The sequence below is a fragment of the Ochotona princeps genome, chromosome 27 (assembly GCF_030435755.1).
Source record: "Ochotona princeps isolate mOchPri1 chromosome 27, mOchPri1.hap1, whole genome shotgun sequence".
In the NCBI taxonomy this organism is placed as follows: domain Eukaryota; kingdom Metazoa; phylum Chordata; class Mammalia; order Lagomorpha; family Ochotonidae; genus Ochotona; species Ochotona princeps.
In genome coordinates, this window is record NC_080858.1 from 24,551,685 (window position 1) to 24,576,226 (window position 24,542).

The 24,542-nt window shown below is 45.8% G+C and overlaps 1 protein-coding gene across 3 annotated transcripts in view; it reads left to right on the forward strand.

The window, feature by feature from the left end:
• The window catches only part of LRRK2 (leucine rich repeat kinase 2), a 111,814-nt gene that overhangs the window by 85,991 nt on the left and 1,281 nt on the right, over nucleotides 1–24,542 (forward strand). The window contains exons 40-50 of one of the 3 annotated variants that reach the window (XM_058655654.1): nucleotides 2,176–2,366; nucleotides 7,186–7,346; nucleotides 13,071–13,241; nucleotides 13,593–13,693; nucleotides 14,071–14,265; nucleotides 15,637–15,830; nucleotides 16,863–16,935; nucleotides 17,619–17,803; nucleotides 20,828–20,980; nucleotides 22,727–22,939; nucleotides 23,754–23,803. In XM_058655654.1, the coding sequence (XP_058511637.1) occupies nucleotides 2,176–2,366; nucleotides 7,186–7,346; nucleotides 13,071–13,241; nucleotides 13,593–13,693; nucleotides 14,071–14,265; nucleotides 15,637–15,830; nucleotides 16,863–16,935; nucleotides 17,619–17,803; nucleotides 20,828–20,980; nucleotides 22,727–22,939; nucleotides 23,754–23,803 (1,687 nt within the window). Of the gene's footprint in view, nucleotides 1–2,175; nucleotides 2,367–7,185; nucleotides 7,347–13,070; nucleotides 13,242–13,592; nucleotides 13,694–14,070; nucleotides 14,266–15,636; nucleotides 15,839–16,862; nucleotides 16,936–17,618; nucleotides 17,804–20,827; nucleotides 20,981–22,726; nucleotides 22,940–23,753; nucleotides 23,804–24,542 lie in introns of those variants that run through there. The other 2 variants (XM_058655655.1, XR_009244294.1) reach the window with 2 other exon arrangements.

Sequence of the window (24,542 nt, forward strand, 5' to 3'; positions counted from 1 at the left end):
ACGCAGGATGGGAGGCTTTTGTGTGTACTTCATGTCAATCAGACTTGGAGCTGTGTTGGTCTCTCCAACAGCTGAGGCCGAGCAAATTCCTGCCACTGGGTCCCATTTCGTCATGGCACCCGGACTTCTGTTGCGTAGAAACCATCGATTGTATTAAGTGTGCCCTCTTTTCTTAGAAAAAATGATATTGTTATTATTAGATTTTCTTGTTTCTTTAAAAGACAGAGTTACAGAAAGTATAAGAGAGAGAGCTCTTCCAGCCACTGGTTCATTGCCCAGATTCCATGGGTCACGGGACCCCGAGCACTGGGGCCGTCCTCCGTGGGCCAGGGGACCCCGAGCACTGGGGCCGTCCTCCGTGGGCCAGGGGGCCCCGAGCACTGGGGCCGTCCTCCGAGGACCAGGGGGCCCCGAGCACTGGGGCCGTCCTCCGTGGGCCAGGGGGCCCCGAGCACTGGGGCCGTCCTCCGAGGACCAGGGGGCCCCGAGCACTGGGGCCGTCCTCCGTGGGCCAGGGGACCCCCGAGCACTGGAGCTGTCCTCCACTGTGTTACTAGGTGCATTAGCAAGAAGCTGGATGGGATGTGGAGCAGCTGGGACTTGAATCAGCGCCCACATGGGATACCAACATTTCAGGCCAAGGCTTTACTCGCTACACCACAATATTGGCCCCACTGTGGCTTCTGAATGCTCAGAATGGTAGGAGGAGCAATGGGAAGTGAGACCTCACATCGCTGCTTGGATTACAGGACAGAAGTCGGAAGCAACACACTCACTGAGATGCTTGTTGTCTGTTTTCTGAGTTTGTCTACTTTGAAAAGCTCTGCTGGCTCTCTGCTGTAAGAGACAGGAAAGACAATACACTGAAGCTTTCTCTCATGTTTTTCTCCCCAAAGTCAAAGTCAGTTGGCTTTTTAACTTTTCCTAATACAGTAGCAATTTCAAGTAAAAAATTTCCCAAAGATTTCTGTCTTGTTCACTGGAAAGGCCAAGTTACAGAGGGAGTGGGAAAGATGTTTATCTGCTGGTTTACTCCACAATGTCCACAATGGCCGGGGTGTGGCCAGACTAAATGGAGGTGTCGGAAGCCTCCTCTGGGGCTCCCATGTGGGTGTAGGGACCCAAATACTTGGGTCATCTTTTACTGTGTTCCTTCAGCAGCAATATGGGCTGATATTGGGGCAACTGGAACTTGAGCTGGTACCCACATGGGCTGCCTGCGTCACAGGCAGCAGCTCTCCATTTTACAACACAATGCGGGTAGGAGTTGAAATAATGCATGAAACTTAGGTTTTCAGCATTCTTTCCTATGAGCAGGTGCTGACTTCTGGCTGGGTGTGATGGCAAGGTTTTCAGCATTCTTTCTTGTTCCCTTCCCACCAGCTTCTCTAAGTTCTGTACGGCTTCTGTTGTTCTCATGCAACGTTCATATTCTCTAATCACAGTGAAATCCTTCGCATTTGGTCGATAGTTTGTTTCTAACAGCAAAAGCCAGTAAATACCAGTTAGAATTGATTTTTTTTATTTGTACAGAGATGAAGTATTCAGTTTTCAATAAGGAAGTGAAACCTTTTCTCACTAACCTTTTTCCCCTACATGATTAGGAATATTCCAGATACTGAAGTCAGTTGGAGTTCTCTATTGTCACATGTCTATCAGCAGCTTGTAAAAACAGGGCTTTAATTTGAGTCTGAATTATGTTATGACTTTTGAGTGTCGCCTTAGGGACTTCTGATTATTTTTCTGCACCTCAAGAGGAAATGCCTGCTTCTGCCCTGTCTTTAGGGGTGCCTCCTCTAACCCTGCAGTTGTGGGGTGGAGTCTGCTGCCTTGTGAGGGCTCCCTCCTGCACACTGTGACCTGTGTCCCCGAGCTGCTTGGCTTGTCCTCACTTTCTTGTTGTCCCCAGGATCTCCTAGTTTCCATGATTTCTTCTTGGTTGGAGGTCAGTAAGTACCTTGGTGAAAGTAGGGCCAGCGGAAACCAAATGAAAACACTCAGTTTGAGTAATAGTTGTAAAGTAGCTGTTTGTCTCTGAAAACTTGGAAAGCACTAAAAAGCCCAAGGCAGCCCTGAAAAGCTTGCTGTCATCCGGTCAGCCTGGGAGCCCTGGGTCTCTGTGCCAGTGCACCTGCAGAGGGAGCGGGCATGACTGACAGCTCTGGGCTTTTGCAGGAGCTGGTGGTGCTCTGCCACCTGCACCACCCCAGTCTGGTCTCACTGCTGGCAGCTGGCATCCGCCCACGCATGCTGGTGATGGAGTTGGCCCCCAAGGGCTCCTTGGATCGGCTGCTGCAGCAGGACAAGGCCAGCCTCACCAGGACCCTGCAGCATCGGATCGCGCTCCACGTGGCTGACGGCTTGAGGTAACCGAGTGCTGTTTCTGGGTTTCTCTCCAATGTGACCAAACTCCCTGGTAGGCAGTCCCATGGAATCCCAGTGACCTCTGTCAAACAGTATTGGGTGGACACAACCCTTGAATGGGTCAGCCTGGAGTGTGTGGTCTTACCTTGGTGACTGACCTGTGACCTCTGAAGGTATAGGTCAGAGGACAAAATGGGCAGACATCTGCTCAGCCTTCTGAGGTGGACGCAAGGGCCTCTCTGATGTACCCTGCCCAGCGGGCAGCATTGGGTGAAGACTGGGGCAGGCATGCCATGCGGCTTGTGCTCTTGGCAGCTGGAAGGACAGAATGAATCCCTGTGCAACACACTTAAGAGCGTGACTTTGTATGGTTCTGATCTTGCATGGTTGCTTGTAAGTGGCGACTAATACTTCGTGTTGTAAAGTCAGGAGCCTGGAAACTACTGAACCTGTGCGGGTTATGAAATGAAGCCAGACACAGGGGTTTAGGTTGGGTTGTTTTGCCGATTCTGACCACCAGAGGGACTCAGCGTCAGGTTTAACTCTGTAAAGTGGAACCTGTCCTGTGTTTTTGGGTCATTTTCCTTAGTTTAACTGTCTCCAGGTCTCAGCTTTCCCGCCTTCCTCCCTGTCTTTCCTAAAGTGCTCATTTATAGGTTACTGAATTGCTGATTTTTGCACAACACTGTTTGGAAAGCCTCACCTGTGAAATAACTTACTGTGGCTCCTGGAAGCCAGTTAGGTCAGCTGCCTTTTGCTCAGTGGTGGAGCACCTTAGAGCTCTAGGGGCACAGAGCAGGGTGAGTTGCATTAGCTCTGTCTCCTGCCAGTGTTAAGGATACTTCCAAAACTGAACATGAAGATTTCTTTTCCCAGGTAGGTTGTTGCACAGAGCTGGAGCCACACAAGTAGATAAAGGCAGGAAGGCCTGGGGTCCTGCAAGGGGGGCTTGTTCAGCATGACGCACAGGGGCATTTCACGTGGTCCTTCCTTTCGAGAGCTTTACAAAACAAACAAACGAAGATGTGCTTATTTACTTGAAAGGATTGATGTTTGAGTGGTTCACTCCTCACCTGAAACCAGGAGCCTGGAACCCAACTTCTGCTACCTCCCAGGTGCCACGGCAGGGAGCTTGTCACAAGCAGAGTGCTTGCGGGCCCGGCGTGATGGCTCACCTTGCATGCGCCGGGATGCCTCATGGGTGCTGGTTCGTGTCCCAGCCGCTCCACTTCTCATCCAGCTCGCTGCTTGTGGCCTGAGAAAGCTGCAGAAGATGGTCCAGAGCTTTGGGACCCTGCACCTACATGGAAGACCAGGAAGATGCCCCTAGCTTCAGATCGGCTCGGCTCCAGTGTTGCAGCCACTTGGGGAGTGATCTTTCTGTCTTGCCTTCTTTCTGCCTTCCCAATTAAAAAATTAAATAAAATATATATATTTTTAAAAGGTGGTGGCTTAACCAACCGTCAGTCCGTACCTGTATTTCCACACTGTTCCTGTTGCCTTGTTCACTGCCTCTAGGCACTTATGCTAATATGTCTTCTAAAATTGAAGTCCTGCTCCTGTGGGCTGCACGAATACCTGCTGGCTGCAGGGAGAGAGCCTCTCAGTCAGTGCTTCTTGCCCCCCCCCCCCCCGCCTGCCTCCTTGGCTCACCAAACATGTGCCTCTGTGTGTGTGTTTTACTTGTGGGCAGTGTGGATCCGTCTGGAGCACTGGTAGGGGATGATGGGGTATACTGGTATACTTGGCTGTTCCACCCCAACTCTTCCTGTGCTGTGCGTGACGCCACACCGCGCTGTGTGCCCAGCACCCGAGAGGGCTAGGCCTTCCTCTCCGTCCGTGGCTCTGTCCTGGCATTTGTGCTCCTCCCTTTCCACAGAGGGTCCCTTGCGAGATTTGCGTGTGTCTCAGCAGTGCGGCTCGGCTGCTCCCTGAAGCAGCACGGGTGAGGAGCAGAAGTGAGGCAGGCGGAGGCGGCCTTGTGCTTGCAGGGTGCTGGGGAGGAAGAAGCTGCCATTGCCTGTTTCCTGTTGTCCTCTGTGCTGTTCTGGCATTGGCCGGTGACATGTCCGCGGCCATCTGTGAGCACCTGTCCTCTGCAAAGCCGGCTGGGTGTTGCCCCAGGCCTGTTGCTCTCAGGCGCCTAAGACATACCTGTTAGACGGATGAATGCAGCTACTGTTACCATAATTCTGTGTAAGATGAAATAGCGTTTGAATTATGAGGACATTTCTTAATCATTCTTGTGATAATTACACTTAAATCATGACTATTAAACTGAATATAGACCAGTTTATTTTGATAAAATATTTGGCAATACTTATAGTCAACAAAGCATAAATGATGTCTGCATTATTGTCAGTATGGAGAGAAATAGTAATTATTGGTGTTTCAAAAGCTATTTTGCATATGTGTTAAAAGCTATTAAGACCACATTTTCTGAAGATTGAATTCTATAGTTGAACGTTTTAACTAGGCCAGATAACATCTCACTGATGTTATTCAAATTAAACGGGCTTTTTAGCTTTTGGAAAATATCCTGGGTCTGTGTTCTATTAATACATCGAGAGCGGCATGTAATAGGAAGGCTTTGGGCGCCGTTCAGTGATATCTGGGCTCAGTGTTTTGTTCTTCATCTCCCTGCTTTTCCCTTCTGTAGGAAGAGTAGCTAACAGCTTCTCGGTAAAGCCCTCGGCAAATGTTTCTTTTAAGCCCGTTACTTAGTGTTAAGGTCAACTTCATTAGGACGTTCGTTTTGGGTTCCAGCCAGAACTATGCATGCTGGAAAGAATGGGCCTGACGTGAGCTGTGCTAGCTGCATCCTGGAAGGGACTTCCGCGGATGGGACACCTGTGCAGAGGCTCTCAGGCAAGCCCGCTGTGTTCCCTGACTCATGGCACTGACCGAGATTCAGTAATGGAGTCAATATTTACCCATGGAACATGAACCTTGACAGAAACCACAAACACACACAGGCCTTGACCTTCCATTAAGTCCTGTGCAGAACTATTCTTTCAAGGTGGGCCTGGTATGTCCGTGAAGTCCCACAGAAGACCATAGTAAGTTGGCGTCGAGAGACAGAGAAGACTGAGTTATAGAACATCAAGCTTTATAGACGTATAAAGAGCACACTGTTGGGATGGTCACTGGGCCCCAACAAGCTCTCTGTGTTTCCAGAATGGATGAGGCTTGGTTGTATGCAGTGTGCAATTACTGGTAGTTAGATTCTGTTGTTTGCCCTAACTTTGCTTAGGGCTGCCTGGGTCAGCGTTGACCTCAGCCCACATCATCTTTTGTAAGACGTTCTTCTGTCTAACTCGGTCCGAGTGTTCTTTGTTAACTTTATGGGAGAACCGAACTTACAGGAAGTCGTATCTTCTGAGAGAATAAGAGATTATTTAGTGGTGAATAAAGAAATCTTATATTCTGATTTATCATTGGAAAAGTATAAAATATTCTCCAAATTTTAGGAAACATTCTGATGAGAACAAATGAATATGAAAGTTAATTAGTGTAGAGAGAAATTTTCAAGCTGAGATCAACTTTTACAGAGTTTTAAGAAAATGGAAACTATAACAGGAGGAGTTATAACAGAGTCCTTTGGGAAATACCTGTGACATTCTGGCTCCCCATCTTCTCTTGCACTGACCATCAGGGTCACTCAGGGGCCCCCAAATTAGCTCAGATAGACAGACTAATATAGAAAACTTTGAACAGACAGGAAAAAGTCAGCTGACCTATTATAGCTCAGCCTGCACCTTACCGGTCAGGCTCCTGATCCGGCTTTTCCTAGACCTCACTAGAGAGGATGTAGAACTCAGTTATGCCTCACTTGCTAAGTTTTTGGGGATTTCTCTGCTCACCTGCGTAAGACTGTTCTACTCTTTGATTGTTAATACATGGCTTGTTCGGGTTACAAGACTATTTTGAATGCACGAAGTTCTGTAAAATCTTGCTTGAATTCTATAAACTACTACGTTTAAATAAAAAAAACAAACACCTGTGTTATCCGTATGTGCACCCAACGAGTTCAGAGTTCTCAGGAGTTATTGCTGCAAGTCTGGAAAATCAAGCTTTGCCGAGACAGTCTTTTAAGTTACTCTGTCAGAGTTGACTCTCTTCCTACAACTTTTTTTTTAATATTTGAAATTGTAGGTTTTGTTTTCCTTCTGAAATACCTCTTAGCCATGAGCATCAAACTTTGTTGAAAATGATGCTTTGCATGGTGCAGTGGGACCTCAAAAATTTCTGAGAACGGCTTGGCGCAGTAGCCTAGTGCCCAAAGTCCTCAGCTTGCATGTGCCAGGATCCCATATGGGCACCATAGGGCCTGAAAAGCAGTCAAGGATGGCCCAAAGCCTTGGGACCCTGTACCCACTTAGGAGACCTGGAGGAGGCTCTGGCTTTGGATTGGCTCAGCTCCAGCCATTGCAGCCACTTAGGGAGTAAATCATTGGACAGGATCTTCCTCTCTGTCTCTCCTTCTCTCTGTATATCTGACTTTCCAATAAAAATAAAATAAATCTTTAAGAAAAATTTTGAGAAAATGGAATTGAAAGCTACGTGTATTTTGGTGTCACTTTGAGGGCGGGGGGAAGTGTACGCATTTGAGGGATCTTTGGAAAGTTCACAAAAAATGTGTATTAAGAAAAATATTGCATGTGCTTGAAAATCTTTTTGTGTCAAAATGAGCTGATATTTTAATTCTACTTTCAACGAGCTTTTGGGAGTACCTTTGTGTGTGTTCAAGCAAATCGTGACGGACGTGATCGCCATGTGAGTAACCACACTGCAGTAAGTGTCCTTTGCGTTTCCTGGCAGGTACCTGCACTCTGCCATGATCATCTACCGGGACCTGAAACCACACAACGTTCTTCTCTTCACCCTGTACCCCAACGCCGCCATCATTGCCAAGATCGCCGACTATGGCATCTCACAGTACTGCTGCAGGATGGGCATCAAGACCTCTGAGGGCACACCAGGTGGGGGACAAGGGCACAGGATGATACCTGCTTGGCAGGCCATGTGTGGAACAGGGATACAGGGTAGACAGCTAGGGGCCGTGGCAGGTGGCAGACGGGTACAGGATAGACACCTGGGAACATGGCAGGTGGGGGAAATGAATGAGGGTTGGACACCCCGAGGGCATGGCAGGTGGGGGACAAGGGCACAGTTTGACACCTGCGTGGCAGGCCGTGTGTGGAACAGAGGTACAGGGCAGATAACTGGGGGGCATGCCAGGTGGCAGACGGGTGCAGGGTACACAGCTGAGGGGCATGGAAGGTGGGGGACAAGGGCACAGGATGGACACTTGGCGGCCATGCCAGGTGGGGAAAATGAGTGAGGTTGGACACCCTGAGGGAATGGCAGGGGGGACAAGGACATAGGTGGACACCTGGGGGGCATACCAGGTGTGGGAAGGGGTGCGGGATGGACAATCAGGGGCAGGTCAAGTGTGGGGCAGGGTGCAGGATGGACCCATGGGGCAGGTCAAGTGTGGGGCAGGGTGCAGAATGGACCCATAGGCATGGCAGGTGGGAACAAGGATTGCTGGATAAGGCTGTATCCACGGTGAGCAGCTGGTGGCCTTAGGCGTGAATCCAGGAAAGTAAGGAACATGATGTCTGTCACATTGTGGGCGGAGACTGTGTATAAGGCATTCACTTCATATCGTGATTTTTATCAGTGTATTTTGCTGCCCCCTTCCACATACACGCTGAAGTCAACTGGCTTTTGTAAGATGGAGCCGAAACAGGAGAGGACCTTCGATATTAACTTACATTTTCCAGAATCTTAGGCAGGTGTTTGGTGTGGCGTCACCTTGGATGTCTACCTCCCATGTCGGAGTGCCCGGATTCAAGTGTCAGCCCTGCCTTCAGTCCTGCCTCCTGCTCATGTGCGCACTGCAGGCAGTGCCTCAGGGCTAGAGGTGGTGAAAAAAACAGCAGGCCCTTCTTCCAATTACCACGTCTCAGGATGTCCCAGGATGTCCCAGGAGTCAGCCATTCCCAAGCAGGAATGGTGTGCCTGCGGACCTCTTACCTTTGAATTCCCACGCTCATCAGGAAGTCCAGCATGGGGAAGGCTCCATACAAACCTCTGTGGGGCTTGCAGACATTGTGTCTGAGAGTGGAGACCCTGCCCAGTGCAAAGGCAGGCACCAGCGGGATCTGGTGAGACCCGGGGCGGAGGCTGTGCGCCAGCGGGGTCTGGTGAGACCCGGGGCGGAGGCTGTGTGCTGGGAAGGGTCGAAGCGGGAGACCATCCAGCACTAAGGGAGTTTCGGTGTTAGCTCGATCAGGTGGATGTGAGGGCGACCGCCGTGACAATCGTTCCTGATTAAAACATTGATGTTTATGAAAAACTTCTAAAAATAAGCCTTTGACAATTTGGAGCCCGTTGCTCCATTATTCTGACATTGTGGTTATGATTCTCCAAGGGGAAAAATCATGTGTATTTTTCCTTCATTTATTCATGCATTTGCGAACAGTTTACCAAACACATACCAAGTGGTAAGCTGCTCCAGTACTTAATGGCTGAGTGCTGTTCATCAGGAAGCAACAGGAAACACTGGGGGACTTCAACAAAAAAACCTTATAATTGAGAAGGTTTTATAATTGAGATTCCTCCTGAATATATAAATAATATGTTCCCATGCTGGGATCATGTCATTGAAGACTTCTCTGGAAGACAGGGGATAGGAAGGTTAAAAGCATTTTCATATTGAAGTAAGCATTCCAGCCGGCATCTTTACCATCTCCCTCCTCAGTGTCCCTGCCGTGCTGTGGAAGAACCTTCGACCTGCTGTGCAACCTGAGAATCAACTTCCAGAGGGCTGGGGTACGGGCCTTGGGGGAGGGGACAGCTACAAATTAGACTGCAGTCTTGCAGCCTTCAGCTCTGCCAAGTATGAATTCTGGTTCTAATAATAAGATTTCCAAGAAAGTGATAGGCTGAGCATTTTAGTAATCTTTAAATAGTACCTTACTAAGATCGGTAACCAATATAGTGAGCAAACAGTAAATGTAATCTAGGATTAACATGGTTAAGGTTAAGGTGGTTCATGGACCTGTAGTGTGTGAGTGGGCCACCGCTCCTTATCTGTGTGGCTGTAGGAAGACTTCACATTTCTGAAAGGATCATGCCATTGGAAACCTCGCTTTCTACCGCTGCAGGTTCTCATGTGCACTGAACGGTGTCTAAGAGGTGTCTGCAGAAGGCTATAGCTGCCAAGATTCAGGGGTGCTGTGGATTCTTACGTCGTGGACGCGCTGCTAAAATGCTCCATTTCTTGGTTTACTTGAGACTAGCGAGAAAGAAGAAGAGATAGCAATAGGCAGGGAGTGCCTGTCTCAGTATGTCCCCAAGTGCCTGCAGTGGCTAGGCCTGGGCCAGGTCGGAGCTAGGACACAGCAGGTGCTCTGGCTGCCAGGGTGGATGGCGGGAACCCCACCCCTGACAATGTGCTGTTGCCTAAAAGGGTCTGCACTGGCAGAGAGGGGATTTAGGAGCTAGAACCAGGAAGTGTCTTACCAGGTCGGCCAGCTAGCCACCCCATCTTAAAACTGTCTTCATACCTACACAATTCTTAAGCTTAGGATCTTTAAGAAATATGCTGCTTATACAGGAAAACGCCCCTATTCTCAGATAAAGTTTTACCTATGGGTAAAATGTCATGTAATTTAATAAGTAATACATCGTGTGGTATAATATATAAATAATGTGAATATTATATATGAAGGTGCTTCAACACATTTGTCAAAAAAACTGAGTTGAAAAGTAAAAGCTAAAAATATAAACGGTGTTTCCCAATATATGATCCATCAAGTTCAGGGTGCTTTTATAAGCAGAGGCCAGTATTCCTCAAGCACTGGATTCCTAGGAATTCCACCACATCGGTGCAGTCTCTTTTACCTTATTAGATGAAGAAAGCAGCAATTTATGGTAGGAAACGGAAGCCGAAAGGAGCCCCATTGGTACTGTAAGGTGGGTACCTGAAGATGTCCTGGGGAAACTCTAGTAAAAGTGCCCTTGTTTGGCAAGTGCAAAGAGCAGGTGCAGAATGAGCCTGTGGGCAAGTGTCCCAGGTATGTTTCTGGTGCAGCTTTGAACAGCTCTGTTTGACCCTCCAGAAAGTCCACAAGCGGAATTCCTTGAGCACTGCCAACATCTTCGCTTTCAGTTGGTCCACTTTGGCTTCGACTGAGCTAATTCACTGTCAGTGACTGCAGCTTTGATTATAGCTTGTCTTGAGATTTGTACTGGGTAAGGGATGTTTGAGCTCCATTTCCAGTCCTTGGAACTAATGCTCTAGGATTTTGAGTGCACTGTCTTAGTGTTGAAAGCGCTGTTCATGTCTGCAGTTGATGTGGGTATGAGAATTTTGATGCCTAATGGCCCAGGAAGTTGGCTGTCATTTAATTTTTGTGAAATTGTATAAGCCAGATCTACAGTACCTACTGTTTTTACTGTAATCACAGGTCATTTTTAGGGAGGGCATGTACATTGAAGCGGATGGTTGACACACTTCACATTGTCCCATTCCTTAGAATTAGTTCCTCACTTGTAAACTATTATTTGGTGTGTTGTCCTTGTAAATATCTCATAAAGCATGAGTGCTGTCAGTCTCCCTAGCCAAGCTTCAAGGTAAGTTCATGTTTGTTTCAGTTTGAACTGACTTCAGGTTGCTCTGATAAACTGATGACTTAGACTTTGTGGTGCCTCAAATGAGATCCTGTTCAGACATGACATAACAAGTTGATGTAAGTTTATTTTAGTGCCAAAAACTTGCGTAATCGTGTGCATTTTTTTTCATAAAATACTTTTTTATGAACTTTTTGAAGGCCTTTCATATAACCATAGAGCCTACACAATGTTATTAAATATAGGTAATAATGAGTCATACTCCATATTTTTATACCTCTATCTTCACATCATAATGTTATACATATTTAAGATGAAGGTTATTAATGTAATGTTGTTCTATAGTGCTAGTATAGTATGTCATTATGTCATTATGCTTCCATTCATTAGGTCAGTTTGTTGGGTGGTGCGGAGGTTAATGGTCAGGGCACGAGGGGTCACCTGCTTCGGGTCAGTGTGCCCACCTTTCTGCTTGGTCCTTCCAACCAGGTGAATTTCACCTGAGCATCACTCTGGCTGGCAGGCTCTGTGTCCAAAACATATTTCCAGATTCAAGAATTTACTCCCTGAACGCAATGAATTCATTCCTAATTTTCCTAGCTGCAAATGGAAGTTATTATAATCCTAATATATTTCACTGGAAAAAAACGATAGTGTACAAAAGACAATAAAGCCTATATTTCAGTACGCTAGACTAATTACTACTTCTGGGTGTATTTCTTTCTATACTTTAATTATGTGTATTCCCTGCAATACTGTTTAAGCAACATAAAAATTGAAATAGTAACATAGAACCTAAACAGCCTAGCTGGAAGCTCTCTGATTAATATCTTTCTGTCCCTCATCTCTTCCTCCTCCTCATTGCTTTGGAAATGAATAAACATGTTTGAAGTCCAGTTTTAGGTATTACCCTGTGTCATGACTGAATACATTGGCATACATTTTCTTAAAATAAGCATGTTCATTTGCATAATCAGAATACCATTATCACAGCCAAGAAAATGATTTCATTTTTTCATACCTAGCTTTTCAAAATTGCATCCTATATTTTCTTTTCATTTATGTAACAGAATAAGTCTCCTTAAAAGTGTTTTTTGTGAGTTCACAGTGACTGTTTAACCATTTCCCTTTTATTTGTGTTTCTCTAGATTGCTTATGTTGTTCTCAATTGTACTGAAATAATCTTTTTGTGGGAAGAGTTTAAAAGTGATTTGTGCGTTGAAAGGAGATTTTGCTTTAGAAGAATTTTAGTTTCAACCTTGTTTGGCAGCTTTCACTTGTGGCTTTGTTAGAGTCATAAGTGCTGGAAATGTAAGAGCATTGGAACAATAGACAGGCACAAGTTACTGGAGTCAAGTTTGGAATTAACTCCTGAATTTTCTTCTTATTTTGAGAGGCAGTGTTAGAAAGAGAGGGAAGAAACAGTCTTTCATCAGCTGGTTTACCCCCGGAAGTCTGCAATGGCCAGTGCCGGGCCCGGCTTCAGCCAGCGGCTTCGTGGGGGTCTCCCACATGGCGCCAGAGGCCCAGACACCCGGGCCATCTTCGCTGCTTTTCTGAGACCACTATCAGTGAGCTGGATTCAAAGTGGAGCAGTAAGGATTTGCACCGGTGTCCGTGTGGGATGCTGGTTTATCCCTATACCACCATTCTGGCCCAAATCTCCCTCTGTGTAAGTCACTCTCCTTGGAATAATTGTTATGAGAATTGAATTAAATGACTTATATTTTCATCTCCTTTGGACTTCATTTCTTTAACCATGAAACTCTGCTTAATAACTTGTGACTAAGTATTTCCCCGTTATTGTTCCCAGCAGCCTCATTGAAGATGGCACCCTTCGTAACAGATCCTCAAGTCTCGGCCTGCTGACTAATGGGTTGTTACCCTACAGGATTCTCAGGCCTGTGGGCTGACGTGGTCCCACTGTTCTGCAGAGAGGGCAGGACATGCTTTGGAACGCACCTTTGCAGACTTTGTCCTTGGCAGGAGGCCTCAGCATGTGTCTGCTGGGTGTGTGGCCCCAGGATTCAGGCGTGTTTATCACTTTCTCTGCTTGCTTTCAGGGTTTCGTGCACCTGAAGTTGCCAGAGGAAATGTCATTTATAACCAACAGGCCGATGTTTATTCATTTGGTTTGCTGCTTTATGACATTCTGACAACTGGAGGTAGGATCGTGGAGGGACTGAAGTTTCCCAATGAGTTTGATGAATTGGCAATACAAGGAAAGCTGCCTGGTAAGTCCCATGTTCTCTGCTACTTGGAGTGTTAAGAATTATTTCCATGGAAGGCTCTTTAGCATATGAGCAGTGTGTTTCAATGTGTATGTAAGATCACATGTGGACAGAAAATCAGTTGTTTTTTCCAGTGAGTGCTCACGTCTCTCTCTATACTCAGATCAAGATATTTTGTTTTTACATCTCTAGTGGAGAACAAGCTAGCAAAATTAGTTTAAAGCAAATTCACACATCAATATATTCCTTTATGATGTCTCTGCTGCTAACACACTCTGTGAAGAAGTGAAACACTGGCCTGGCTAGTTGAGTGTTGTAGCATGATGTAATTTGTAAACGTCTTTCATGTTTCAGATCCAGTTAAGGAATATGGCTGCACTCCATGGCCCATGGTTGAAAAGTTAATTAAAAAATGTTTGAAAGAAAATCCTCAAGAAAGGCCTACTTCTGCCCAGGTATCCTGAGTCAAACTGTGTTCATACTGTCCATAGAACATCACATACCTCTGTGCACACATATACACACACATGTACTTCATATATAAGAAGTCTATGTAGTACAATGTGGGAAAGCTGTCATAAATACATGCATACTTGCGCAACCACACAGTAACTCAGTACTGTGCTAAAATTCTGTGCAATTGGAACTTGGCAGATTTCCTTTCCAAGCTGAAAATGAAACAGACATACACAGAGAGTATACGGCGTGCATCATGTAAACGTCACTGCTTCTGGTCAGGAGTTGAGCCGTCGGTGCTGAGGGCCACCTGGAGTTGGCTGGAGGGGGTGTCCACTGTGTCTGTAACTGATCTGTGGTGTGCATGCCTCCTCAGGTCTTCGACATGTTGAATTCAGCAGAGCTAATCTGTCTGATGAGACACATTCTGATCCCGAAGAGTGTGACTGTTGAGTGTCTGGTGGCTTCAAACTCCGGCAGCAAAAGTGCCAGCATCTGGCTGGGCTGCAGCCACACTGACAGGGGACAGCTCTCGTTTCTCGACTTAAACACGGAAGTACACACGACGGAGGTAAGGACAACACCCCTCTGGTTAGGAGGCCTTTAGAAGCCCCCACCCTCTGCTGTGTGGCTAACTGAGCAGCCAGTGCAGGGTGGTCCTACGTGGACTTGCTGTGAATGCAGAGGGTGTCATAGGAACTTGGCCCATGCCTTGTTTCATTGTCTGTGTGTGTGTCCTCTGTCAGGGTTCCTAGAAACAGCGCCTGAGGTGGGTAATCTGGCACGGTGCTGAAGGAGAGGGAAGTTTAAGGGGGGAAAGAAGCTCAGGTGGGCTGGGGGCTCCAGGCAAGGCCAGCCCTTGTCTTTGCCCACAGGAGCTGTGGGGCCTGGATTGCCCAGGACCGGACAAGGTGCCAATTGCATAGTGGGCTGCGGTCAGCTTCATGGCCCTGTGGGCAGCTCAGCCCCCCGCACCCAGGGCAGCCATGGCTACGAGCACAGCTCTGTGGAGGAGGACACTGGATCAGGACAGTTCCTCCAAGTCACCTCAGCACCTCAGGAGCCTCTAATGAAGTGCATGTACACATCTAGACTAAACCAGGAGCTGCTTTGGCTCTGTTGGCATGAACATGTGCCAGCGTGGTTCATAAAGGTCAGTAGTCCTCTCCTGGCCTTCATGAGAGTTGATGTGGAAGTAGTTTTCACCTTTTTAGTTCTAGATACACAACACATTTCCTGGTTATCCCATCTATTATTAATGAAGTTGAAGCTATTTGAAGTAGTAACCATTAAAAAATTAAGAGTTAGTATGTTGTTAACCAAATGTTCTAATTTTGTCTAAGAAGGAGCTTTGGGAAATTCAGGGAAAATGGAACAGAAAGCTCATTTCCAAGCACAAAAGCCTTGAAATCCTGGTACGAGTGGTCTTCAAAAATAGTTCATGGAAATATGTGTGCTGAAAACAATTCATGCTTTCCAGATTTTTTCCACTGAAATATGCATTTTCCCATTGAAATTTCCACAAACTTAAAAAAACAAGATTTTAAATGTAGAGTTACAGAAATATGGAGAGAGGGGAGGAAAGAAAGCATGAGAATTTTCCATTTGCTATTCACTGTACAAGTGACCCCAGTGGCCAGCGCTGGGTTGACCCAAGCTCAGAATCGTGAGCTTCATCCAGGTCTCCATTTTGGGTAAAGAGGCCCAAGGGCTCGGATCATCTTCTGCATTCCTAGGTGCATTCGTAAGCATCTAGATGGGAAGTAGAGCAGCAGTGACTTGAACCGGTGCCCATTTGTTTGCTGGTGCTGCAGATGGCAGCTTTACGTGCTGTACTGTGGCACTGGCCCTCATCCCCACTCCCCTACCAAGCTCTTTGGAGTGCACAGTCTAGGTTCTGTGTACACCCAAACCTTCAGCTCAGATGTCCTTCTCTTCACAGGAAGTTACTGACAGCAGAGTCTTGTGCTTGGCTTTGGTCTATGTTCCTGTTGAAAAGGAAAGCTGGATTGTGTGTGGAACTCAGTCTGGGACCCTTCTGGCCATCAGTACAGAGGATGGAAGGAGGAGACACAACCTGGAGAAGATGACCGACTCCGTCACCTGCTTGTACTGCAATGCCTTCCCTAAGCAAAGGTAGAGTAGTGCGTTTGACTCTCGGGAGATGTGTTAGTTTCATGCAAACTTCAGGCAGGACTGATCTTATTAAACCTATTGCTAGTGGTTTGTCTATATTAAATGGAATTGTGAAATCACAGTGATCAGGTATGTCAGGCATTTGTCTAAGCCCACCAGCCTGCTGCTGCTTTTGTTTTGCTCTATTTCTTTTTCTCACTTTAATATACAGTGGTAGGGCCTTTTCAAAGATTTCTTTGCATATCTCTCTGTCTACCTAATCAATGGCTATTTATGTACCAAGTTTGAGCATATCAGTTTTCTAACAGCCTGACTGGAAAGGAATCAAACAAATGCATAATCATTAATTGGTGAGAATGACTCAGCATTTATCAGATGCCAAGAGTTTATCCCAAAGCAGTTTAGTGAGGTGGCAGAATTTCAGGTGTCACTCAGTGGTCAGCTGCTATATCATTAGGGATGAGAGGATTCTGTCTCATAGGCTTCCCTGCTGTAAGTCAGTACTGGAAAAAGTAAGAAAAGTGCAAAGCCCCAGTCTTTGGTACCTGAGACTTAAATCCCACTGGTGGTTTTTGAGTTTGAATCCTTTGTCACCAAAGGAGAGTTCCACTTTATCAGGTTAACAGGGAGGGAACTCTTTATCCAAGGTGATCACAAAAGGAGAAGAAACAAGCCCAATTACAGTGAGACAGAAGGTGGGAACGCCTGGAGAGCTTGGTGGAGAGTGGGGTGCTGTGTGCCCTCAGAAGCTGCGAGGCTGGGCCCCCTGCCTTTCAAAGAGATGGCTTCCAGGTATGGCAGGGAGACATTCCTGGATTCTGAAACTGAAAAGAATCTGCAAAAAGAATTTAATCTCAAAGGGGCAGAGGGAAAAATGTATAATTGAAAGTCTTCAAAAGTGACAATATTTTGAGGAGCAGAAGGTCCAGGGTCCACACATCAGAAGGAAGTGTAGACGAGAGGGGAGGGCTTTGAAGCCACTGCAGTTGGCAGAAATCTTCTGGTTACAGTCTTGACATGTTTTGCTTTTAGCAGGCAAAAGAATTTTCTTCTGGTGGGAACTGCTGATGGCAAGCTAGCGATTTTTGAAGACAAGACTGTGAAGGTAAATGCTGAGGTGCTTTTAAGCCTAATGCGGTGTGATGTGTCTCCTCCTCCTGTGCGATGATGAGCTCCCAGAAAGCAAGGATCACAAATTCTGCTGTTTATCTTTTTATCACTTCATAAAGCGTTACATGCTAGAGCCTCTGAAAAAATCATGCTGACGGACTGTATCTTATATGAATAAACTAAAGAACAGAGTGATTGCCATTCCCATTTCTTCACGAGTGCAGAAGGCAATTCCTTACACTGTGGGAGTAATGACAACAGCGACTTAGGTTTTACCTCTTTGCTGGCACTAATCTTTCAACATGGAAGAGATCATTTTACTTTCCTGCTTTCATAATTTCATTTAGTGATGAAGACACTTATGCCTTCAACTATGCACTCATGGGTGATTCTATCTGTTCATTTGAGTTTCTGTCCTTTCCTACTCTTTGCACTCAATGGCTTAGTATCTCAAGGGAGGCAGAGAAGTCTGCTGTAATCGCCACGTTATGTCTTGGATGATGTTTACATGCAGAAGGAAGGAGATTTGTCATAAAGATAACATTTTGTTTATGATTTTAAATGAATCTTTGTATAGCTTTGAAAGATGTTTGTGGTGGATTTTCGCAAGTCTATGTCTTAAGAGTGTCTCATCTTGCAGATGGTTGACTTGTCCTGTCCTTGCTCTTTTTGGCCCAGTGTGAAGGGGCCGCTCCTTTGAAGATACTCAGCATCGGCAATGTGAGCACCCCGCTGATGTGTCTGAGTGAATCCATGAATTCAACGGAAAAAAACACAGTGTGGGGAGGTTGCGGCACAAAGATTTTCTCGTTGTCTCATGAGTTCACCGTCCAGAAGCTCATTGAAACCAAGACGAATCAATTGTAAGTTATTCTCTGTGTTGACAATCAATTTACCACTTTATTGATGTTGATTTTAATAATTGTGTTATTATTGAAAATCTGATGACTATTACATCTTTAAAATTGCCCACTTTATTTCACTTATGGAATTAATTGTTATAGGAAATTTAGAAGTTTCAGAAAGAGGAGAAGCAGTAAAATGTTACACAACTTTGTCAGTTTGGGGGACAAAATGTGTAAGATATTGTTATCTTAGAAGTTTTTATCAGTCTAAATTTTAAAAAATATTATATCTCAAGTTAAACATGAATTTGGAAGACACGCATCTATATTTCACAGCTTTGGGTACTTTGCATCAAGTATTGATTGTAGGGAATATGGTGTACATGAACAAAGTACTTTCTAGATTTGATAATCCTGTAGAAATCAACTCTAAGTCATGGATACCAGACTTGCTCAAATAATAACAAAGTAAAATATAAAGCTCCTGCAGCGTGACTATATCTCCCAAGTCTCATGAGTTAGACTTCATCCCCGAAGTCACGTGTAAATGTTGTTTGGATTAGGTCTTTGAGGAAGTAATTAAGATGAGATGTAGTTCTGAGCGTGGAGATTCCGAAGACCAGACAGGGCTAGTCCACTTGCTGTGCCACCATGGGAAGCCTGTGTTGCCTGGGGAGTCACCCAGGCCCTCACTGGCTGGAAGGTTCTCATGGATACAACTCCTGTACAATCTGTGATAGTTACGGTAACAGAAAGACAGCTAAGACAGACCTAGTCTGCTTTGTTGTTGCTGTTTCTCAATTGTAATTTAAACAAATCCAAATCACCTGTTTTTAGTATGACCTTCACTCTAAATCCCCACAGGACGGTGAGAGTATGAACCATTGTTTGAATATTGGCTTTCTGTGTGTTGGTTTTGTGAACTTGGGCAAGAACTTATTAAACTGCACTTTGCTTCTTAGATTGTGCATACTCTGTCTCAAAGCAAGGTCTGAGAGATGAGAGAGTACAGTTCATATAAGGAATGTAACAATACCAAGGAAGTACCTGGAAAACACTAAATGGTGGTTTTTAGCTTTGACTTGTAAGTCCCTATTTGGGGAATTGGCAAGCATCCAGACTTCGCTCCACACGGGTGCTCAGGATCGAGGCTAGTTGTGTCCTGGACTTCCCTGCACTTGCTGAGAATGGGCTTCAGGTCCTTGCATTTCTCACTCTCCCACTGCTGCTCTGTGAACGGGGTGCTCCCTCACCTGGCTTGTGAAGAGCAGTGTCTGTTCAGTACTCAGCCCCAGGAACCATGCTCCTGCTGGCAGCTGGGAAGTGGCATCCCTTTGCTTCTCTGTGAAGTCTAAACCCCTACAATGGCCTGCCAGGCTCTTTGTCATTGTTCCTTTGCCACTCCTGTTTTAGAACTACTGTCTCAGTTCTCACGGACAGCAAGCTGCCTTCCACCTCTGGGGAGAAGGGATCACAGCCATACCTATCTGCGTTTGCTCCTAATGTTTTTGTTTCACTTTTAGTTGAAAGGGGGAGGGAGGACGAGAGAGAGATCTTTGATCCACTAGTCCTCACCTTAAATATTTATTTATTTATTTTAAAAATTTCTTTATTTTTATTACAAAGTCAGATATACAGAGAGAAGGAGAGACAGAGAGGAAGATCTTCTGTCCGATGATTCACTCCCCAAGTGAGCCGCAACGGCCAGTGCTGTGCCAATCTGAAGCCGGGAACCAGGAATCTCTTCCAGGTCTCTCACACGGGTACAGGGTCCCAAGGCTTTGGGCCATCCTCAACTGCTTTCCCAGGCCACAAGCAGGAAGCTGGATGGGAAGTGGAGTGGCTGGGATTAGAACTGGTGCCCACATGGGATCCTGGCATGTTCAAGGCGAGGACTTTAGCCGTTAGGCCACGCCACCAGGACCAAAACCATAAATATTTAAATAGCTGGCACTGAGCCAAGCTCCCAAACTCAGTCCAGACCTCCCATGTAGGTGGCAGGGACCAAGCCCCCAGACTCAGTCCAGACCTCCCATGTAGGTGGCAGGGGCCAAGCCCCCAGACTCAGTCCAGACCTCCCATGTAGGTGGCAGGGACCCAAGTTCCTGAGCCATCCCCTTCTGCCTCCCAAGGTGTGCACTGGCAGGAAACTGGAATCAGAGTACAGTTGGGGGTTTTATCTAGGAACTCCAGTGTGGCATCTGGGTGTCCCGGTCAGGGAGCTCACGTCATGGCACACACTCACCCCTTTGGGACCTTTCCCTGGATCGTAGATTTGAGGCAGAAAAGACGTCCCTGTCCTTAAGAAGCAGCACTTCATAGTAGTTGAAAGTTTGTATTTGACAAGTTCTATGTTAGCATGATAGCAGAAGGGGAGAGGCTGAGGAGTGTTTGGTAGAAGAGGAGCTGCCATTGAAGGCAGTCTGGATGTGGAATATGCACAGTGCCGTGTCTGTGGCTGGCCAAAGGACAGATGGTTGACATTTTCCTGTGTGTTCAAGGGGGAAAAACAACAATTGATGTTGTGTTTAGGTTTAGATGATGTTGGTTACTTTCCTGATAACTAACTGGCTTATGTGAATGCTAGGGATTTGAAGGTGTTACCGCTAACATTCATTTGGTCATGTCATACTTTATAACTCCAGGAAGTGAATGCCACACTTAGTTTTTCAGATATTCCCGCAACAAGGAGTTTATTGCACCGCATGGAAGTGAAAGCTACTACCATGTCATTCCTTTGGGTGGATAAGACATGGTAACGATTCTACAAAGAACGAGATAGGGCTGACATGAAAACTAAAGCCAGAAATAAACATTATTTACACTCATGAAGTTATTTTATTATCAAGAGAAGTTAGTATGAAATAGCAAGAGATAAGAAAAGTTAACAAAGTGAGGTAAATATTCAACTCAGTGTGGTTAGGGAACATGAAAGAAGCGCCATTGTGTATCTTGTTCATTTTCTCCATGTAAGGGGAACTAATGGGAGGTCTTCGTTACGGGTCAGATAGAGTGACAGAGCCTCGCCTTGTCTCTTTGTAGGTTTTCTTACGCAGCTTTCAGCGACTCCAACATCATAGCAGTGGCGGTGGACACGGCTCTCTACGTTGCTAAGAAAAACAGCCCTGTTGTGGAAGTGTGGGATAAGAAAACGGAAAAACTGTGCGAGCTGATAGACTGCGTGCACTTCTTAAAGTACCTCCCGAGTTCCTTGTTGCCTGTTGAGAGAGCTGCTGTCTTCACTGTTGACAGGGTGGGGGTGGGCTGGGGAGGAGCTGTTTGTCTCTCTTTTCGTTTTCCTTTCTGCCCCTCCTGTAAAGGCAGAAGCTCTTGTTGGCGTTACAGAGGATGTTCTCTGGAATATTCCGCTCTGTGGAAAGCAGCGCTCCTGGGCTGGGTGTCAGCTGTGCATACAGCAGTCACAGTGTTGAGTGTTCCACACGTATGTAGATGATAGGGCTAAGGGTTCAGTGCTACAGGTCAGGGTGGCAGATAGTGGCCAGAGAGGCGCATCCCTGCAGAATGACTGTAGAGAGCTGCCTCTGATTGGGCGAGAGACAAATCCCAAACTCAGCATCCTCTGATGCCTGTGTGTGCCTCTGTGTGTGTGTTGGGAGGGGAGGGGAGGAGCTTGGAGTGGATGGAGGGCAGCCTGTGTGTGTGTGTGTGTGTGTGTGTGTGTGTGTGTGTGTGTGTGAGTGATGAGGACTTTGGGGAGGAGGGAGGGCAGCCCAGAAGCCTATCAATCAAGTGACGTTGTACTTCTGTTTAGTTTTGACCTCAGCATGAGGTTCCGTGCGCTTTGGAGAATGTAATAGATTACATACAAAGTCCGTAAAAGGATGTTGCCAAGTTTACCTTCTAGAATGTCTCAGTTTTTCTGTGGATACTGAGGAGATGCATGTTCTGAACGGCTGGCAGTCCTGCTTGGCCACAGGGTCCCTTCCTTCTTGCTGAAGGTTAGAGTTGGAGAGGCTCCTTTTCTTCAGGATCACCTCGCTTTTGACATGAATTCGATTATGCACGCTTCACAAGAAAACTCAGATTTATGATCTAATTTAGATACAAATGGCTGTGACTGCGTTTTATTTTGTAACATGGAAACATGATGGAAAGCCTTTGGAACTACTTGGTTTTTTTTTCTTATGTTGGACAGTCATTCAGTTTTCATTCGGTTAGTATCTTATTTCATAATTTTGTGAAGTTGAACTATTGTTTTTGATAATTTAAGTTTCCAGTGGAGTAATGTGGGCCTTTGGAATTCTTCAAAATTACTCCAAAATTCCAGTGACACAATAGCAGAATGCATTCATAATTTAAAATATTATACACTAGAGTACTTAAAGAATTTACAGAAAGTGGAATTCAAATACAAGTTTATTTTGGTGCAATAAGATTTTGAAGTCTGTGCTTTCCCCCCCCCATAATTCACTTGTAAAAATTATGATTTATTATGTGAAAGACACAGTGGCAGGGAGTGAAAGAAGCGAAATCTTCCCTTCCCTGGTTTACTCCTCAGGTAGCCATAAGATCCGGTGCTGGGCCAGGCCACAATAGCCTGGGGTTCCGTGCATGTCTGCTCCCTGGCTGGCAGGAGCCCAGCTACTTGGGCCGTCTTCCCCTGCCTTCCCAGGCACATGAGCAGGGAGCTGGGTCGGGAGCAGAACGGCTGCCACGTGAACTGGTGCTCCATTGTGGAGTGCTGGCGTCACACGTAGCTGGTCCACTTGGGGCAGCTCAATCTCACTCCCTATTTGCCACATGCTTCTTGAAGACCTCTTACGTACGTAGATTGCAGAACTCTTCTACAACAAAATGAACCTTGTTTTTCATGAGCTTTCTGAAGTCCCTGTCTAATTACTTGTGCTTACATGTATGTAGAAGCAGGTCTGTCTTCATTGTTACACAAAGTGTTTCTGCATGATTGCTTTGTGGCTCCAGGGAGGCGGTGGTGGTGGTGAACCAGGAGTTGAAGCACAAACTGCTGTACTCCGGGCGAGTGAAGGCGCTCTGCCTGCAGAAGAACACGGCGCTCTGGATAGGCACGGGCGGCGGCCACATCCTGCTGCTGGATCTTTCTACACGGCGCATGATCCGCATCATCTACAACTTCTGTGACTCTGTGCGAGTCATGACGACCGCGCAGTTAGGCAAGTGGCCTTCCCCTTGCTTGGGGTTTGCTGGTTTTCTAGGACTGGGCAGCTGCCTGTTTGCTCTGCGGGAGCCTTCTCTTTGCAGTGTGAGTTGGAGGGTCTTGGAGTGAAGCACAGAACTGGGGTGAATCTGGAGTCAGATTGGTGGAGGGGGACTTGATTGCTATCACTCTCATTTGTCTAAGAAATTAGTGAATCACTTGGAAGGACAGTAAGCTACTGAGGCAGTGTTGGAACACGCATCTAAGCACCACTCCATCCTAGTGCTTACTAGGTGTGAGCCTTCTAGATGGTTGCCAGTTCAAGATCCAGCTATTCCACTTCGAGTCCAGCTCCTTGCTGATGTGCCTGGCAAAGTGGTGGAAGATGGTTCCAGGGCTTGGACCCTGGCCATCAGTGTGGGAGACTCACTCGAAGCTCCTTACTCCTGCTTTCATCCTGGCCCAGCCCATTTAAGGAGTGGAACAGATGATGGAAGACCAAGCTCTCTCTCCCTTTCTTCTTTCCTCGATCTCTCCCTCCTTGCCTCTTCCTTTCTCTTTTCTTTCCTCTCCCCCTCCCTCCTTATTCTGTAACTCTGCCATTCATGTAAGGAGAAGATTTTTTCAAGTTGTTGTAAGGAATGGATCACCAGGTTTCTTATTAAAAAAAAAGTAGTGATCTTCGTGGAATACTTCTTATTCAATATGCTTGAAGTATCTGCTAAAACAGAATTGACAATTCATTTCCAAGTTATTTTGTGTTTTCTTCTTGTAGTAAAATTCATTACACGGTTTTTAACAGAAAACTTTTGTATTTTGTTTTGATAAAGGAAGCCTTAAAAATGTCATGCTGGTCCTGGGATACAACCGGAAAAGTGCTGAAGGTACGCGGTCACCCAAAGGTAGCATGGGATGCCAAATGGTGCAGTGGCAAGAATGAGAACAACCTGTTGGGTGTTTGAATTTGAAGTTAACATTACACAGTAGTTTTACAAAGCAGTGTCTTTATAGGCGATGTCACTTAAAATTGGAGAATTCGATTGCAGTGGTAATTTGTTCCATCAGATGAAGTAGGGATACCACGCCTTAAAAAATGACAAGCAACTGAACTTTAAACTGAATTTGAACATTTTTCCACAACTTAGTTATTTCTAGGAGAGGTGTAATTGTGGCCAGTGCTGGGGGGAAGCTCCCCTTTGTTCAGAAAATGATAGGTTTTGGGTCATCCACATTCTTTCTACAATTTAGTCATTTCTATAATGTATTATGAGCATTCCCCATTGTTTTGTCACTTTGTAAGCGATAGAAATTTAGTATATTATTTGATGGCTGTATTTTTGATGGCAATTCAAAAAGTTTTTAGAAAAATACAATTATACATTTATTTTGGTTAAAACTTTTTGAAATCCTTGTGTAATTGTTTTCATACTGCCTATTCTCCATGGACATTTTGAAAACCCTTTTTGTACATGGATTTCAAAAACTTTTGTACCTAAATCTTATTGATTTACCCCATTTTCCATGACTGTTTAAGGAAACAAGCTGCACACATTTGTTGAAGTCAACTAAATATAAACGCAGAAATTAATCAGCTTGTCTTGCAGTGGAGTTTTGAAACATGAT